Source organism: Lepidothrix coronata, unplaced genomic scaffold (assembly GCF_001604755.1).
Source record: "Lepidothrix coronata isolate B3197 unplaced genomic scaffold, Lepidothrix_coronata-1.0 Scaffold20, whole genome shotgun sequence".
NCBI classification, from domain to species: Eukaryota; Metazoa; Chordata; class Aves; order Passeriformes; family Pipridae; genus Lepidothrix; species Lepidothrix coronata.
Window position 1 is genome coordinate 603,494 of NW_016690200.1, and position 19,944 is coordinate 623,437.

At 37.9% G+C, this 19,944-nt stretch overlaps 1 protein-coding gene across 2 annotated transcripts in view; it reads right to left on the reverse strand.

The window, feature by feature from the left end:
* SEMA3A (semaphorin 3A) overlaps window positions 1-19,944 on the reverse strand; it is a 281,004-nt gene that overhangs the window by 92,787 nt on the left and 168,273 nt on the right. For both annotated transcript variants that reach the window (XM_017807832.1, XM_017807833.1), the window contains one exon: window positions 4,339-4,458. In XM_017807832.1, the coding sequence (XP_017663321.1) occupies window positions 4,339-4,458 (120 nt within the window). The remainder of the gene's footprint in view (window positions 1-4,338; window positions 4,459-19,944) is intronic.

Consider the following 19,944-nt stretch of genomic DNA (forward strand, 5'->3'; position numbering starts at 1 on the left):
ACTCAGAAAATGCACTCTGGACCTCTTCTAATATGAAACAAAGAAAGGATAAAAAGGAGTGGAAAGTATATTTCAGCAAAACTTTATGACTTGAACCAAAGATTTTTAAAATACAGAGAGTCCGGAAAAAGCAAATATGTTACAGGTGGTAGCATCATATAACTTCATATGCAATAACTTAATGTTTTATGTACATCATAAATCTGAACTAAATTTAAAGCTTCTTTATTGATTGAGAAATAACCTGCAAGTAAAGCGATCCCAGACCTTTTAAGTTCATGCTGTTAAAAATGAGTTTTAATCTGTTGGACAATGACAAGAAATGTGGAATTAGGAGACAATAAAAGAAGCAGGGTTAGTTCTTCAGACAGCACCTACTGATTTACCTCTATTGAAGAAACCCGAATGTATTCCTGCTGAGGATCTGGCTAACAATTTTGTACAGCTCTTGAAATGCCTGTCTCAGCATTAAAAAAAAAAAAGAAAAAAAAAGTACTATAGGGCATTCTCTACACCTCCACCTGTATAAAAGGGTTAAGTAAATGGAAATTCCTGTTCTTACCATAACAGGACTGTTCCCTGCTGGTTCACTCAAACTACCCCAAAGGGAGCCCTGGGGAAAGGGAGCTGGGTTCCTTCCCCCTGCTCAGGCATGCACAGGCAGGTGCATTCCGCATCCTGTTGTGATTTTCTAGGGGGTTTAATGCACCTCTGTGTCTCCCTGCAGTTGGATTTGTTCCTTTCAAGCACAGATCTGACTTGCGTAATTTCGCAACTGTTAAGTACAACATTCCTACACATCCAGCCCTGTTTCCTCAGAAGTCAGTGGGTGCAAAACATAGTTTTACTAATTACTTTCTTGTTTCATCTGGTAGTTGGTTTCTTGCATTGTATTGCGTTATGAGGACAGAATGACACATATTGCCTAACCCCGGATCCCCATCCCTGAAGTTTGTGTACGTGTCTGTGTTAGGTCATCTCTCCTAAATTCATGCACATACAATGGATGATATCAAGCTTTAAATTAGGCTCTCTTCAGGTATTTTCTGTGTATCCACATGCTACGTTCTCTCTAAATATGTTCTTTCCTGCTTCCTCATGGCTTACGTGCTTAAAGTCTATTGAAACATTAATTTTATTCTTCTCTCTAAATACTGTGGTTATTCACTTACACATCTGGAATGGATTTAAGCGAAGATTAGTCTGCTTTACTCCTTAGACTGCGGTGTAATTCACAACATATTAGGTTGTATACATTTGCGCACATCATTTTTAATCAGATGCACAGCATGCCGTTCATATCCTTTTAGCTTTTTATTATTATTTCTGATACTGTACTTCATCAGACTCAATTAGACCTGTCTAGTTTCATCACTAGAAATGGTTTTCTTCAGGTATGGAATGGGGCTGTGATACGCTGCTTCATATCAAAGAGATATTCAACAGATATAACAATTCATATTCCCATTACTTTATGACAGTCACACAAAGTAATTTATTTCATTTCCCCAGTCATAAAAATTGTACCATATTCCAGCCTCCTTCAGCCCACTCCAATTGCTTCCTGCATCTCTTCTATCACTTGCCACTCTTTTCTTTAAATTTCACTTCTCCACCCTTTTCAGTTTGGCAGACACAGATTTCCTCTCCACCACTGGATTCAGGCAGGTGGGTTACATTCAGAGCTCACATAAACAAGCAATCTTTTTAGAGAGTAGGTACATTCCCCGACTATTGCCCTAATCAGTTCACATTTACCTCTCTAAGTGCTTGAAAAATAAATAAGCAGATGGTGAAATCAGTTAATTTTCCACGAGTGTTGTGGCAGAAAAGGAATCTTCAGGAAATGTTTTAGACAGCAATTTTTAACTCAAAAAAAATCAACCACTTACCTTTGCTTATACTTTTTACCTTTTTTAGTATGCTAGGGAGGTATAAACTCTACGTGATACAGAAGCAATGGCTCTTTGACACGTCCAGTGCTGCTGTCTGACATGAGAACATAAACCATCTGGCTCTCACAGATGCAGTGTGCAGGGGTGCAGGGGTTAATATTGTATCCCTCTCATTCATGGTGTCTCTAATAGCTACTGTCAATCAAGCACCCTCCTCTTCCTCAGCTCCCAGAGGAGATGCACATTTGAAATTCCTGACTAGGTACTATGGGAAAGGAAGGAGCAGGCTCTAGCTGAGGGACAGAGACAAGAAATTATTTTTCATTGCAAATCTAATAAATTCATTTATTCATCTGATTTTCACTTTTGCAAGGGACAGACTCTAGGCTGACTGTCAGATTTGTCAAACCCCAACAAGATGTGGGTACAGCTGCCTCCTGCCCTGCCTCACTTTCTCTCCACGTGGGCAGACCTAGGCTGACAAGGCAGTAAACCCTCCTGCACAACTGTCCAGAGGACACAGAAACTTGTGCCACTGGGAGGGCAGGTGAAGGTGATTTCACTCATAGCTTAAGTATGAAAAGGAAAACAAAAGCTAACGGTGCCCGAGGCAGTTCAGATAAACATACTCCTGAGTTCTCTCATTTGCAAAGATGACACCAAGGGATCATGAGAATGATTCAGGCACAAGGGGACTTACAAACTTACTGCATAAATGACCAAAAAGAAAAAAACAATTTAGGCAACAATTTAGATTTTGTTTATAGTTAAGGACTGTTAAAAAGAAGCTAAAACAAAAATCCTCTTTCAGCTCCAAGGCCAAACACATCATTGATTCAAGACTTTAAAAATCCAGAATGTTAAACCAAGGTTGGATCTGGCCTCTCATCTCTGATCATCCTTTCTATAAATCCTTGATAAAGTGCGTGTTAGTTTTATGGTACAGCCATAAAACAGCCAAATGTAGAAGTAAATGACCTCATACCAGCTATCTCTCTGCAGATAGATTCCCTTGGCAGATAGCCAAGAATTGATTGACACACATCTTACGGAACTAGAGTTAATTAATATGTCTACCAATTCCCAAATGGATCTCAGGAAGCAGAGAATCTGTTTAATGCAGTAAGCAATGACATACTGTGTGTGGTCAAGAGACAATCACTAATTGCCAAGAATGCATTGTAATAAAGCATTAAAGAATCTGAACAAAACCCTTTCCACTCTGCAGCTCCTTTATCCCTTCAAAACCTTATGCTTAGAACATTTTAAAGACTTATGTTTCAAATATCAAAAGACATTTTTATAGGAAAAAGTAGTTCCCAGACTATGAAGTCAACACTCAAAAGGTCTGTTAATTTTTCTAAAAGAAGAAATAGTCCTCACTTATTTAACAATGATGTCTTTATTTTGAAGGAAATCTGAAAACCTGAATTGCAAAAGCATAAGGTAACTTGAAAGAACTGATTTTTTGAAGATCACGGAAGCTACAAGTAACATAATTATAGATTCACTGGTAAAACATATCCATAGATGCTGAAAATACCTCAAAAGTCTGCTAAACTAAAACAGTTCATTGAGCAATGCTCAGGTAAGCCAGACAGAAAATACAGTGAAGTGGAATAATTTATATTACATAGTCATCTTAACAGGAAAATAAAAAATTGGCTTTTCTGGGGAGAAAAAGTATTGAAGTGGATCACAGAGACATTCTAGTCAAATATTCAGCCAGGAAAACCAGCCTAGTCCTACAGCTTCCTTTGAGTGATTCTGCCTTTTACCAGGGAAGACCATGTTTATCTATTTGGTTATGATGATCACTGACAAAACAGCGCAAGAGCTACTTCAATATTTCTGCAACACTAAGCAAAAATCAGGAAGCTACAGATTAAAGAAATGGGGGAAAAGAGAGAGTGATTTATTTTTCACAAAAAAATAAGGAAACAAAACCTAGGTCACATATGAAAAACTGTCAGTGTGTTAGGACAAATATGAGATGGGGAATTTATGAATGTGTGACACTATTTTAATTCTCAGCTGGTAGAAAGCTGAGGTGGTGCCAGACTGCACTGACTGGAAGGAAACTAAAGGATAGAGTTGGGCCCAGAAAAAACACACTGGTTGAACTACCCCTCTTATATCTGGTATCTGTCCCAACTTAAAAAAAAAGAGAGTGCTTTTAACTTCATGAACCAGGTAGAATGGACTTCCTTATATTTATTTAAACTCCTGGTGGAAAAGATGCTGTGTAGGGGAGAAAAGCAGAGATTCTGCTGTGATTTATCAATCAGCACATCAGCACCTGATTCAGGAGCAGGTCTTTCCAGATCCACCTCCCAGGCTAGAGAAACCAGTGAGAGCACATTTTGGCAGGAAGAGATCATGGCTAAACACCAATAAAGATTAAAAAGAGGAAAAAGAAAAATATTGTTTTAAGATAGTTTACCTCAGGATGGCTTCCAACTTCAATATAGGTGCAGACTGGATGAAAAGCCCCTGTTCCACAAGCATACAGGTGGGTTTGGTTGTAAGCCTTCAGCACCTTGATGAAATTAGCACATTCTCTCTGCAAAGAAAAGGGGAAAAAATGTATTCACTGAGTTAATTCAGTGATTTTGACTAATGGGAGCTCTTCTGTCTTAAGGATGTATGGCTGAATGAACAGATTTGTTAAGTGTGATCATTTCATGCTGTTCATAAGATTGTTTACTGCTAAGCATTTAATAAATAACTTGAGTTAATTTCTCATTTAAATATCTTTGGTTGCTATTTAATAAAGCATCCAACCCTGAAGAAAAGATTACAGAAAAAGAATTCCTAATTTTTGTTTCAGACATGCTTCATCTTTTTAATTTATGCTATTGCCATGTCTGTAAGACAAAACCCATTTATAGAAATGTGTCAGAACGAAATAATGAAGAAAAATGGACCAACTGTTTGCTTGTATTCAATTAAGTAACAATTAGAAGAAAAATGGGCCAGATGGAAGGAGTTGATGAAAAACAAATCATTGATACAGCATTTTTAACAATTATATGAGTGCTGCCTCACCCCCACTGTTTGTGTTTAGGGCCAGTTTTACACATATGAATACTTATGTTAAACTTTAATGCAATTAAAGTTTAAGCCCCTAGAATGTGAGCTTTGCAAGACTTGGACTTTACTCTTTCTTCCTATGTAAATTATCCATCATGAGTTATTTAATTCTCGACAAATAAAAGCTTAATAGCAACACTAACAGTCCCTAGTACAAACATTATCTGTTATCTGTTAACAAAACCGTCATTATTAATGCCTAATGTTATTAAAATGGATAGCCAAGATGTTGACTTTTTCCATTTGTTCAATATTTTTATTTCAATCAGGTCTAACATTGAAAAGAAATATGTCAGTGCCTGTGAGTTGATCTACTGATACAATGACAAATAACTCATTTTAAATAGGAGGGAAATGAGAACAATGCAACTGAATAAATATTTCCAGTAAAGTTTGTGTTTAAGATGAAGGAAATTTTTCTATGCATATTTAATGACTTTTTTGGTACAGTGCTCAACTCTACCTTTCCAAGTGGACCAGGGCCCACAGAAATACCACCTGAGCTGCCACCTCCACAGAAATCTCACTGACTGGCATCATCCCTCTCTGTAACTTCATTGCTAATTAAACCAGATACTCCCAAACACAAAATAAAGGCTCTGCCAGGAAAATGCATGTGCAGTTTGAGGCATGCCTTAGGCCACCACAGGGAAAAGCAATGAACTTACACAGATGAAACACTGATTCCCTGCCTTACACAAAGAACTGTACTGGTATGAAATTGCTCTTACAATTTTACTGTATATTTGCATAACAGATAATGGCAGCGTATTAAAAAGAGCACCCAGAGAAAAGCAGACAGAATCTTACTACATCCTTGAGTTACTACTGTAAACTTAGCTTTTCAACTGAGATGGAAGAGAAAACATAGAGATGGTTAAGGTAATCCAACAGGAAATTGAAAGAAATAGAGATGGATGTTACTCTCAATTCTTTCCATTGTGACCTTTCTTAATAAAAATACACACAATTTCTGGCCCATACTTTTTCTTCCCTCATATAAAAGTATAAGCATGAACATACATTTATTGTGTTTATGTTTATCCACAGACTGCTTTCCACTGTCGCAGTGGTAGAGTACTAAGCAAATATCTGGCATAAATAATCAAAAAAATGTTTCAATATTTTTATTAATGCTGCTGTCCTTTGCTCCTTTAAATAAAAGTATGTTAACAATTCAATGCCTGCAAGAGTAAAATGGACAAATACCCCAAATTCACGTAACATTAAAAATTGACAAAATTGAAGTAGATCCTTTCTTAAATTCTAATATTCTGTGTTTCAGATGGAGCATCTGACTTTGACTCTACATAACTTAAGACTGACCAATGATGTGTTCATTATTAAATAAGTTAGAATTTTGTCACGTAGAGTTGTATCTGGACAAATATGACCGCAACGCTGTTTCAGTAGGACCGTGCTTTGCCTTGTCAGGTTTAATGTATCATGATTTTAAAAATGTCTTTGTGGTCTATTACTACCCTTTATTAAAGCTTTTAAAATTGCCTACATGAAGAATATGAAAAGTCAGAGGCTGGTGGCCACACATAAAATGCTGTAAGTAGATGGGCTGGACCCACAGCCACTGTGAATTAAAGAACTGTGCTGATTTCAGAGGAGCTGTTCTGATTTACAGCAGCGCAACACCTGTGACTCTACATGCACTCAGAATCACATAATCACAGAATATTCTGAGTTGGAAGGGACCCACAAGAATCATGAAGTCCAATTCTTAAGTGAATGGCCCCTACAGGGATCAAACCACAACCCTGATGTTATTGGCACCAGGTCTGACCAACTGAGACTGTTCAGCTGCTTATCTATAACATATAGCAAGAAGGCATTAGATAGCTAATACTTTAAAGGTGAGATGGAAAACCCTACTTAGATTAGGGACAGAGTCTTCTTTGATTTCTATGGATGAAATTAAGAAAAAAATTGTATCATCAGCTTCACTGAATTATTCCAGATTAGCCTGGGGGGAAGGGGGATTAACCCTATTATAGCTGTATTTGCATGTCAAGTGTTTACAATTGATATTAGTGTAAATGAGTAAATATCAGTAAAGTGACTCCAGATTTCTAACATATTTCCAAAAGCAGATTTATCTTATTCGTCCCTGCTTTTAATCCCTTATATAATGGTTTTTTTTACCATAGATGTCTGAGAAATACACAACCTAGTTAAACAATGGGAAAGTAAATACCTACAGCAATAAACCTTTGACTATGGTGAATAAATTTATATAACATTTAAAGTTCCTAGTCCAGTTCAGACTGCTCTTACAGCTTCCCTCTGTTTTATAGCTGCATAAAGGAACCATTAAGGTCTATTCAGTAAATTCTCATACACCTCTCTAGCAGATTAGGTTTCTTTATATATTTTACATGGTAGTAAAAAAATAAATAAAGAGGGGTATTAAACCCCAATAAATGACATCAAAGTAAAGTTACAGTTCTGATTTAAGCCCCTGTCAACTCAGGAAGTTCAAAGTGAACTTTTTTCTGCCCTGCCTGGGAGACAGTGCTATTCTCCCTGGAACAACAGCAACAGGCACACTGATTTCCATCTCAGATTTCTTCCTTTGTCTAATTGTGCTCAAGTACAGCTGCACAGATACAACATCATGTGTGAAAATCTTGTACCCCGTTGTTTGATATTCTGAACTCAGCAAGAATTTGCTTTGGGATGATGAATACTAGGTTTTCCTGGTTTATGTGGCTCTGGGACAAAAAAGCTTTCCACAAATCTGTAATAAACCAACTTTAACAGCTTTGAATGATTTGCTCAGACTCTAAATCACAGCACATGTGTATGACAAAGAAGATATTCCGATCATGGAAAGTGTGTGTGCATTGAATGCAATTCGGGTCTGCCACTCTATGGGACTTGTGTGACTGACTCCCAATTCCAGTCTGTTTCCCCGCTCCTGCCCTCACAGCACAATTCCTTCAGTGGCATTCAGGCACCATCAGTTGTGAAACCTGGCAGGCAGCTCTGCTGGTCCCGACACTGGTGGCTACGTCAACTTGACTACAAAGCAATTCTCCAACCCCCTTGGCTGGAGGCCTGGAATGACTTGGGTGTCTCTAACTGGGCTTGTCCCACTTGGCAGCAGTGTCTCCCCCTGCCAGACCCCCAGGCTAGCACTATATTGTTAGTGTGAAGGTCTGTGCCAGCAGGATGAGGCATTTCACTATATGATCTCAGAGTGTAAGGCACTGGAAGGGAAACAAAGACAACAAAAGACATGTAGTATCTCGGAAAATACGGCAGATAGGAGAAAGTATCCACTGCAGGAAGAGGAGGTAACCCAGAGCCAGAAGCTGTAAGGAACAAATTGTCAGGGAATTTAAACACTGTGTCTGAGTGTGAATTGAGCCTCCCCACGCTTTTGTATCCATTTTCACTTTCCCCGAGAAAGGGATGTTGTTAAAGGGGACACATTCTGGACATATCCATACTGTTTGAATATTACTCTTTGTCAAGTGAAATAGATGAAGGAAGAAAACTAGACTTTTAAAAACTAGTTTCCAGGTGGAAATAATTTTTTTCATATTTAAAACAAGGTGTTGTGGGAGTTTAAATACTTTTAGCCGAATAATGCGAATGAAAATGAATGTATGGTTTGAAAAGTATTACTTGGATGGGTTATGAAAATAAGCCTTAAAGAAGATGAGTACTGGGATCGTCACAGTGAATCATTGTAAATTCCTGCACCTAATAATCTTGTTCATTATAACGGGTAGCTTAATACTAGGAACCTTTTTCTTCTCTCTATAAAGCTAAACACTGGCTTATGCCCTAGAGCTTGAGTTTATATATACATACATACATACATGCAGCAGAAAGCATAAGCGGCTGTATGTGGTACAGAATGACTGAGGTACGTATTCAAAGGGACAATTAGGTACATCATGTGGGAGTTACTGCAGTCCTCAAAATACCCATTCATTTTTCTTGCCTACCCCTGGAGAGGATTAGTCTTCATTTATATTTCAATAAATGGTTTAAGGTTTCCCCAAGAGCTGTAGATTCCGCCTTTGGTCTTGTACAGAAGTGCCTCTATCTTAAAACCCAAGCAGCCAAATCCCTACATCACATCTGAGACCTTTTAGCACAGCCTGCAAGATCTTCCTCTCTCTGTCCTGACAGAGGGAACTTCCTTAGGTAGCTACTTTAGTATGTTTTCACAATATAACTGCTGGATCTGTCTCTGCAAACAGCTGTGATGGCATGATTGCAACATCCTCCAAAGCATGGCCAAAGAAATGGTGATACATGTAGTAGATGAAGTGCTCACCCCAAACCTGGGGTCCAATCAAATTTGCTTCTCTGTTTGAAGGAAAACAGACTGTAAACTTCACCAAAGCCAAAGAAGCTCCTACAGGCTTTTCTGGGGTTAATATGGCATATAAGTGCACAGGGGCATTGTATGCCCTGAAGCCATTCTACCTTGTTTCTAGGAGTTAAAGATATATTTGGCCACATGGAGGAAACACACCTCAGAATTTCACTGGGCATTCCTGAGTGAGAAAAAGGTTTTAACTCACCTTTTAAAAGGTGCATTAAAGGTATTTATGCTTCCTCTAAACTTGACTGAGGAGGTTGGGGGGTTCAGATCCTCAGCTCCACACTGATGATTTATTGAAATGAAAGTGGCTAAAACAGTACTAAGGTAACACATCGTGCTATGGTAACACAGCCAAAGCCCCAACTCCACTGCAAATTCTGCCATGTTAAACTCCTACTTGTAGAACAAGTTGAGAAATTATTAGACTGCCACTTACATTCAGAGTGTGAATTAAAGTCAAAAAGGTCTTGTGAGTCTGAACAGATTTCTTAACTCTAACTTTTAATTCCAAATATTATATAATAAGTATAAGGGCAGAGGGCCTGTCTTAAAGAGAAGATAGAGTGTTAATTAAGTTTTCTAGAAGGGCACCCACTATATGAAGATCAATATATCTGACTTACAAACCAAACATGCACATTTATTTTTTAAGAGTTTTCTAATATTTATATATCAAGTTGATAAAAGGGCTTATGCAGAGAGAGATTAACCTGAAAAAATAAATCACAAAGAAAATGTCTGCAACCAAAAGCATAAGAGTAGAATGCAGAAAGATTGAAAAACAAACACTACAGATATGTAACACTGATTAGGCTGTGTTATGCAGACTTTTCCCGGACAGTTACAAAAATAAAGTCCATCCATCTGTCAAAACATCTGCTCCGCGTATGAAAATTAAAACAGAATTTAGGTGTTTTTTATGAGTTTCCAGTAATTCTCTCTCCTCCAGAAGCCTGGAACTTACGTCCTTCGATCTGAATTACTAATGCAGCAAATAGTTTTTAATGACATCTTTTTAAGTGGAAATTAAAGGGTAAGTCCCCATGACCAACTAATATCCAGTTTTTTCTCCTTATTTTAAGAAAGTGGTTTCATTTTTTTAACCAACACTGATATCCATACTGCTTCTCAGATATTATAGTAAATGTAAATGGCCAGATTATGCAGTGCAATAAGTAGAAGGCTAAATGATCCTTTACAGTATCATTAGCTTCAACAGTTTTCTACTGATTTAATCCAGATAAGGATCAGATCCAGTAATATATTCTTCCTTTATTTCAGCCTTCCCACATAGCCAAGTGATTAAAATATCAGAAGATTTTGTCTAAACTGGATGGACAAGGGGATTTAAAACTATCATCTAACAGCTGGACAAGCAAAACAAATATGTGTTTTGTCTTTCAAATCAAAATGAATGGACAGCTTTCATACAAAGTCCCATGCATGAGGTTAATTAATATGTTTACTTTTTTTTCCCTTCATCTGTCCAATTAGTTGAATTCTCAAGTGACGAGGTCAGGGATATCCACAGAGAATAAGTAATCCTTGATATTACTGCTGTCATTCAAATTTATCACACTGATGAAAGATGTTCCAGAATTACCAGGGAGCTTTTTAACTTCTCTCTTTTGCTGGTGGGCTACTGCTGTCTGCCATCAGTTCAGCTGGTATCTTTTTCAGCATGCAGAAGCATTGTTTCAAGGAAAATATTTCTGGAGCGTTAGTGCAATAAATTTATGTGTGACTGCCATGTACACAGATGATGGATTCTCAGCTAGACCCGGCAAATACTCTAGCATGTCAGTAAGCATGGGCGAGGAAGTCTCTTCAGGGTGAACTCTACATGGTGTGTGCTTTCACAGCTCTTGCTGTTTGGGAGCAAGATTTTGCAAAATGCAGTAACATTATTTAAAAATTATTGTCGTGTCCCTCTTTTTATTACAGTAACATTTAAAAGAATATTGGTCCAAAAACACAGTCTGCTTAAAAAGGCCCAGAATAAGCAGGGAACAAAGCCAATTATTTGAGTCCTGTTAAAATGCAATGGTCTTTTAAAATTTTATTTTATTGGAATAAGCTGGTTGGTAACAGCACTGCAAAGCTTTCGTGTTAACACTGGCAGTAAAGAGAAAGTCCCCGAGTTCTGGGAGCGGTGTGCAGGCTGTAATGGGTGCGGAAATCCTGCCTGGCACCTGTACTCCATGAGATAACCTTCCAGCTGAACCTGTATAGGCAGGTGCACAATTTTAGAGCAGGGGAGGCCAGCTGGCATGAGAACATTTGCAATATGTGATTTATTACTGTGTACCCTTGCAGCTGGGATCAATATCATCATTTACATCCCTGTTTTGTCATTACCGTACCTTGCAATTAGCAGGAGCAATGTTTTATACTCTCACCCTCCAAAAAAGAGCCAGTCTGCAGTGCTGACTGAAGCAAGTTGAGCAGCTGAAGTATTGGAGTCTGTGTTACAGAAAGGGGTTTCTATTAACTTCTTTCTGGAGTTACATCCCCATTTGTCAAAGCCTTAAAAAGCAGTGTGCATTTCATCACACACATGCAAATCCAATACAAACCAAAAATATGTCTAGGTAAAAAAACCACCTAGTCCCTTTTATAAATCCATGTTATTTTGAGGACTGGACTTTAACTGTACTTGTTTTCCCACCTCAGAGTTTTGAAAGAGCTGACAGATCCCCAGAATAAGCAACCCTTATGCTAAATTGTGCAGGACTTTATACTGTATTGTGATCTGGGGGACCCAACTCCTCTGGAGATGTCATGAATGACTTTACTCTTAGGCATGGTGACCACTGCCGACATTGCACAGGAACCACTGTTTAATTTCATATCTAGATTTTCCTCTGCTGACAAGATGTGCCCTGAGAAATTTCAGACTGATGAGGGTTGATAAGACATTTTTGGTTGCATAGTACAGTTTACTGTACTTCCAGTTATCTTTCCAATTAAGTTCTGCCTGTTAGCTGCCTGATTTTCTGATATGACAAGAGTTCTTGAGAATATTTAAAATGTATAATTTACTCAAGTTGCAGGATGTCTGCATGAATTCAAACCATTAAAGCATCAAGACAAGAAAAAAGAAGCCAAGAAAGCAGATGATTAAAAAAAGCAGATATATCCTGATTCCTTCAAGCCACAAAACTGCAAGCCATATTAGCAAACAGTTGTACTGTCAGCACACTTGCACAGCAGATGGAAAGCTTCTCTGGTTCTTCCTTTGTGTTAGTGAGGGCAAAACACAAAATGTCTCTTTGCCTGTCTACTTATCCACTTGCAAATCTGGGTCATTACTGGTATTTGGTCATTTGGCCCGGGGTTTATCACTAAGGCTAAGCATGGAGGTAGCTAAGCTAGGTGGGATACTCCTTAGGGCTTCTCTTGAAAACAATCTTAAGCCAGAAGCCATTAAAAGAAGTCATTAGAAGCCATGCTTTGAAGATGCCTCCCTTGACACACCAGACCTCTAAATCTTTGTCTTTAGCACTGATCATGTGACCTAGTGATCTCAGGAAGCAAAATTGTCTCCGATCTTTTCTTGCATTTGGCACATTCCAATTACAAGACATGTTTCAGGTCCTGAAACCTTCATTCAGAAGATGCATGTAACAAATGTTTCGGACCTGTGAACAGCTAGAGGGATGCCAAGAAAAGGCTGCAGCACAATATACCTGATTCAATGATCATGTCACATTTTTGTACATCTGGCTAATGCATTGTTAACAAGACAAACCAAAGTCTTCTGTGGATGCAGTCCAGCAAACAAGTGGGTTTTCCGGGTTTAGCCGGCATAGCATGACTGTTGTACATTAAACCTTTCCATGAGTGCTAGCAAGCTTCCTTTATTTTGAATTGTTATGCCCTGCAGTAGTATGCACTTCCTACAGCACAGAATAAATTTATTTAAGGAACAGAAGAGTATCTAATAAATAGCTCAAAATATTGGGAAGCCTTGTGGTCAAGCAGAAGCCAGTTCTTTTCTGACTGTAACTTTAAAATAAAAATTTGTTTTGTTCTATAGAGTAAACGAGTCCCACAATAGGAGCACTGCTTTATTAGCAAAGAAATGAACACTAGAGTTCGGTTTCAGCTCAGGCAGTCTCATCAAGCCCAGCAGCAATTTAAGTTGCAACCACAGCCTAGATCTAAAGAGTCTCTCTCATCTATCTCTTCCATCTGGGTGGAGTAATCACCTGTCTGCTGGAGAAATCAGATTACACTCACGCCTTTCCAAATAGGATCAACACCTGTTAATTGGGTGGAGTATTTTAGACAAACGGGTTGTCAAGCCTGTTACAGGCACATAACACAGACTCCATATCAGTCAGCTTGCCTTTATTCAGAATATTACAGGCATATCCTCTAATGACTTCCACTCACAGCCACCTAAGACAAGTATACTCAAAACTTCTCGTTTGAAAATGAACATAAAACCATGAAGTGTTGAAAGGAAGCAAAAGACTGTGACATCTATAAGGGACAGTTGCTTAGCAGTATGTGTGCCTGTAAATAAACGTACACTGTAAGCTACTCTATGAGGTTACATGTGTCTTACTGTGGGATGCTGGAAATTTGTGTGGGGATATTAAACTGTTTTGGCATCGCAGAGAGATGCTGAACAGAGAAACCTTACGTGACAGAAGCTTAAAATTCCCACTCAGTAAAAATATGGCACCAAAGTGAAATTGTTGAAATGTGAGCTTGTTGAGCGGTTTGGGGTTTTTTGTTATCTTTTTGTTGGTTGGATTTCTTTTTTTAATATATTCATGATATATGCATACAATCTAAAGTTTTTGGAAAATGTTAATCAGAAGGGAATTACCTAAGGGAGTAAGAGATGAATAGATCATTTCATCCAACAAAGATCATTTAATCAGAAAAAGAGCAAACAAACAAACAAACAAACAAACAAAACCAAACACAAAAGCAAGAGAAAAATATATAAATTCTCCCTTTATTTACTGTTCTTACTTTTCTTATTCCACCATCTTCAGAATATAAAATTTTTTCAATTTTTTTTTTAATATCTTCTGTTGACATGAAGATGTGGAAACTGAACAAAGCATTAGTTTTGACATAGGAAATAATTGCATATTATTTCCTGGGTTATTTTAAGAACTTTCCCTTTAGTTTTCTTAGTTATTACAATAGGAAAAAGACAATATTTTAGACTTGTGTGCAGCAGGGAGGAATTTAGTAGACCTGGTTTTGGTGTATGTAAGTAATGGGTCTACAGAAAAAATTAGTTGTGGACTAATTTAATGGTGACATAGTGACCACATCTTGAGTATAGAGAAACTGTGGTATATGATCTTTCAGAGCAGACACAAACAAAACCAACCCAAAAAAATCCCCCAAAACCAAAAAAAACACCAAAAAAATCCCAACCAAACAAAAAAACCCAAAAAATGAATAAAACAACCAACCAAACAAAAAGCCCAGTCTGTTTGCTAAAATACAAAGAATGTGAATCAAATTCAGAAAAAAAATAGAAAAAGAAAAAAAAAAGATGTGACTGGTAGCAAAGGGAAGGCTTTTCTTTGACTTCATGAACTTCAGACTGAAGCCCTGAAAGAAAACAGGGACTAAACATATCGATCATTTCTACCAGTCATCCAGTTAATGTGTTTTTCTGGAAAGAAATGTATGAAGAATAAATTTACTCTGTCCATCTTAGGGTGCAGTAAATCATAACATGGAATTACCCTACAACATTTTGAAATAGCAATAGCTGGAAACTCAGCCATAAATAATTCTCAGACTTGCCAAGGCCAAACAAGGGCTCATGAGGAACATCTATTGATAGAAAATTAAACCCTATAATTTGGGGAACGATTTTTCCTTCATTTCTCCTTTACTTTGCCTTTTCTGACTCTGTGAATTTGTATTTCAAAAGCAACAAAGAAAACATTTCTGCAAGACTGCATTAAATCTGCTGAATATTAAATTTCCTTCAGAAGCAAATTTCTATAGTCACACCTATAAACAGAAAAATAAGCCCAAAATTGGAAAATTAGCTTTCTCCTTGATCTATATCAATTTGTTCCCCATACTGAAAGACTTAAATGACTCCCCATGATACATAAATGGGTAAAATATGAAAATCTGAACAACTGCCAAGTTAATTCTTCCTCTGTATAAGGACACAAGTTATTACCTTACAGCATCTGATTTGCCTTGGTCAGTACATAAAAAGAAATATATGCAAATGCCTAAATGAACACAAGCTGTAGGATCAGGATCTGCAATAAGCCATAAATGAGGTTTTATGCTGGTGGGTGTGTTGTGGGGGTCCATTTGAGAACTGGACCTGGCACAAACAAAAGTTTCTGGGTGGAATAGTCTGTTAGAGAGCTGCACAGGACTTTGAAAGACTCCAGTGCCCCAAACCCCTTTTTTACCAAGCCCAGTTCACCTCTGAGTGCAGTGGTTGTAGGTTTTGAGGGGATTCCCCACCCGTCTTCCTCTTTTGTTTGCAGTCTATGCAAAGCAGTTTTACAAAGCAGCAGTATTAAAGCAGCACTACTTAAAAAATGTCTCACTCTCTCATCTCCCAAAGGGTGAGAATTCCTTTAGTAGGAAATTGTGTCCACATTAGAGAAAATGGACAAGACTAAGGAGCAAGCAGCCCTCAAGCTAAAAAACAAAGCACACTAACTGGGACAACTGATAGTCAGAAAGGATATGCAGTGGCACTGTTTATCTGACAAATATAACGAAAATCACATTTCTTCTTGTAGTGAGTCATATTGAGAGTAAATTCTGTCCCTAACGTTACGGGAGGTCTGTTGCTTTGGATTTTTACTTATTTTACCCCTTCCTGCTCCCAGGAGACATTCATTCACCTTTCCCTTTCGCCCAGGGTGGATGGGGGTCCCGGGTTGTTAGGCTCTGTTACAGAATTTTACTGCTGTGCTGGAGACAAGAAGCCAGAAATGAAACAGGGATGGTGATGAAGGTTGGTGGTAGAAAAGTTGGAAATCTGGCTTTAGATGTCCTCCAAAGGAACAGCCCTGACAGAAAGGAATGAACTACTCTTTGGCAAACCCAAAGGGCCAGAGGCAATTTGACCGGAAAAATTGTGCCTTTCAGATGAATTTAGAAACAGGCTTTCTAGGTCCAGCCAGCATTATATATTTAATTTTCAGATTCTGTCTTCAGATCTTTGTTTACAATAACAGATGAAAAGAATTACTTTTACTTTCTGCCTCCATGTTCTTCTATTTTCCCTAAGGCAACTACAGTAATAAAATGAGTTAAAGGGAACAGTCCTCATTTATTGCCAACTTTGTTTTTCCAAAGTATCACCAGATATGGCTGAGGGACACTTGCTGAGTTACACACAACTTTTTCTTTTCTAGTTTTTGTTTTTCTTTTTCTTTTTTTTTTTTCTTTTTTCTTCTTTCTTTTCAAATTAAATCATTACACACTGAGGGATCCATAAGCCTATGGTCTGGTAACCACGGCAGTAGCGGATCAAGGGTTGGACTTGATGATCTCAGAGGTCCTTTCCAACCCGGCTGATTCTATGATTCTATGATTCTATAGATCCATCCCCTCCCTTCCTATAATTTAGGTCTGGAAAAGTTTAAAGGAAGCATAAACCATGATGGCATATGAACATTTTGGCTGTATGTATTATCATAAAAAATGAGATGATGAATTAAATTACAGTCATGTTTTTACACCTGCATGAACAATAAACTCAGTAAGTAGGTGCCAGCCACACTTGAATGCAAAGAAGCATGCACAGAATATGGTTATATTGTGTAGTGTAAAGTCTTGCTTCTTCTTCACTGGAAATAGGTTTTTGATCTAAAGTGATTCCAAATTACCATCAAGAGGACTATCAAGTATAAAAAAATCAATCACGATTGAAGTCAGGTAAAAGTTAATAACTAGATAAAATTTAATGGCAATTAAATAACCCAAGCAGATGCCTATCTCCTATAAATTATAATACAGTCAGTGCTTACCCACAGACAATTTTGCTGATACACTTTAGCTGTGTACACAAAAGTGTAACGCTGTATGGACCTGTATGTACGTAACTGTGTATGTTCATGTGACAGAGCACACACAGAAGCTTGTTGATACCAAGTACTTGGTACTCTTTGCATCCGTTTGTACATCAGCGTAGATTTCTCACCAGAAACATCCAGGGAGAAGCCGATATCATACAGCATGCAAAGTGCATATAAATGTCTGCCATCATGCAGCTTGTCCTGTGCGGCTTTACTAAAGTACCTATTGAAATGTTAAAGATTTATACACATCAAGGCCAGAAAGGACCGTTTAAACAATTCAATTTGAGCTGGAATCTTTAAAAGTGGTTAAATAAATTCAACAGCCAAATCACACTTGAAAATAACATCCTAAGGTGCCCTTCAGAAACACATCTTTTAAGCTTTCAAGTCATAGAAATCTATCATACCCTTTAAAAGGGATTTCTCAGATTAACTGTGTAACGTGAACTACTGTTATGGTGCCTCAGTCAAATCTAGTGCAGAGATGTATCAACTGAACAGCAGCCAAAATTTTTAAAACAATGGTAAATTAACAGTTTAAGGACTAAATGAGGTTTCCAGTCAGGAACCTATTCCTGCCATATCCCTACTTGCAAAACTAACTGGTGTTTCTGGTAACTTTTGTAAATCACCCAGGCTTTGCTTTGCTGGTTTATGATATCCCAAGAATGTCAGACTGGAACTGTAGCCACTTTTTTTTTTTTTTTTTTTTTTTAGTTACCTATTATTCAACCCACATGTAATGCAGAGGTTGCCATGTGTTTTTGCAGGGTCCCAGATGACTGTCAGATTTTTAAACAAAAATATTGAGGCTCACTGGTGAGGAATATGACTAGCAGCATGACTGTTCTGTAAGTTTAGTATAAAAGCTGAGAATTATTCTGTAGAGACTTTGTCGTCTTTGATCATTATCAAGGTCTGGCCAGGAATCATGAGAAATATTCACAGGACTTACAGAAACCAGAATAGATCAAATAAAACACTGAAGTCCAAAATAGCAAGAAATCCTCACAGAATTGCTCATTTAGTTGAATTACGTAAGCAAATATCTTATTTATTATTTATAGTCTTTAATTTTTCATGAACAACGTTACTTTGGTGCTTGTGATACTCTATACTGAGGAAGTGGAAATATATTGTAATACTAAGTACTTACATGGGAGAGTAATTATGATTTTATTGGAAAAAAATCTGTATTTTGTGGGAAAGTGTAGCAGTTAACCTCTGTCAGAGAAGTCCTGCTGTAAGTAGGTATTGCATAGCTGGGGAGGGAGTCTTCCAGCATCTCTTCTCAGCTTACTCATATGAAAAAAAGATCCAAAGCATACTTTAACAGCTTTATCTATCTATACAGTGAGTAAAGCTTGAGTAATTAACATATAGTAAGCCCTTTAAGAAACAGAAATGACTGCTTAAGTAACAAAGAGGTAGCAGGAGAGCAGGAACAGGCCCCGTTGGCTGCTCTCCCCAAATCCCGCGTGGACTGTCCTGAGCCACAAACCTGCTGTGCCTGGATTGGCATGACTGACAGTGTCAGGATAAGGAATCCCTCTGAAGGAGTGAAAACGATGGTAAATTACCCCTTATAATTATGAGAGGAAATCTCTGAGGCCATAGCTGAGGTTAGCAGTGGGGCAGGGCCAGGGTTACACTTGTGCTGCAGCTGCTGCAGTGCACCTGGCCCATTAGTGGGGACTTGCATTTTCAGCACTGACTTACCCTGGAGATCAATAATTAAAAGTTGTTTTTTTTTTTAAAAAGACCTCAATGTAGAAGTATAGACTGTCACGTGGAAAGTTTTGAACCATCACAAGTGAAGAGCATATAGTATCTCAGAAGTGGTACATGCTGAAAGCAGTATTAAATCAAGCATGGTTTGTATGTCATTGTATTTGTCCTCTATTTCTCCTATTCCCACTACTGAGAGTCTGTTGAGTTATTTTTATGGCCTTTATATTTCACACTCCCAAGGTACCGACAATGGTTTTAAGGAATAAATAAGGGAGGAATAATAAGTTTGTTAAATGATCTGTAATCTTTATCTGTAATTACAGCTAAAGCAGTTGCATTAAATATGTTGCTTGTAATGCACTGTTTTATGGCAAGAACAAGCAGCTGTAAATATTTAAAGATGATGTTCTGAACACACCAAGATATGTATTCCCTCCTTCTGGCTGCCTACTGAAACTGGAACCCACATTACATATGACGTATGAGTTTATTTTATTTTAATTTCTCACCTACTCTTGTAGAGAACTCTAAAATTAAAAAAAAAAAAAAGGAAAGCAAAACCAGCACCAACAAGCCTACATGTGAAAAATGTTTCTGAAAACAAATTAGCATATTCTAGCAACATTTTGCTGTACTGCTGTTACTCTCAGTCTGGCCTGCACTGAGTGCTGAGTTCTGTGCTCCTGTTCTGCCCACCAGCTCATGGCAGTGCTGCTCCTAATGCACAGGATGATAGCAGGCAGCTCATGTGCCAGGGGCACACACTGCACTGCTGTGTGGCATGGGCTTCACTTTCTGCTCCTGATCAGCAGGTGTAGCTGTCCTA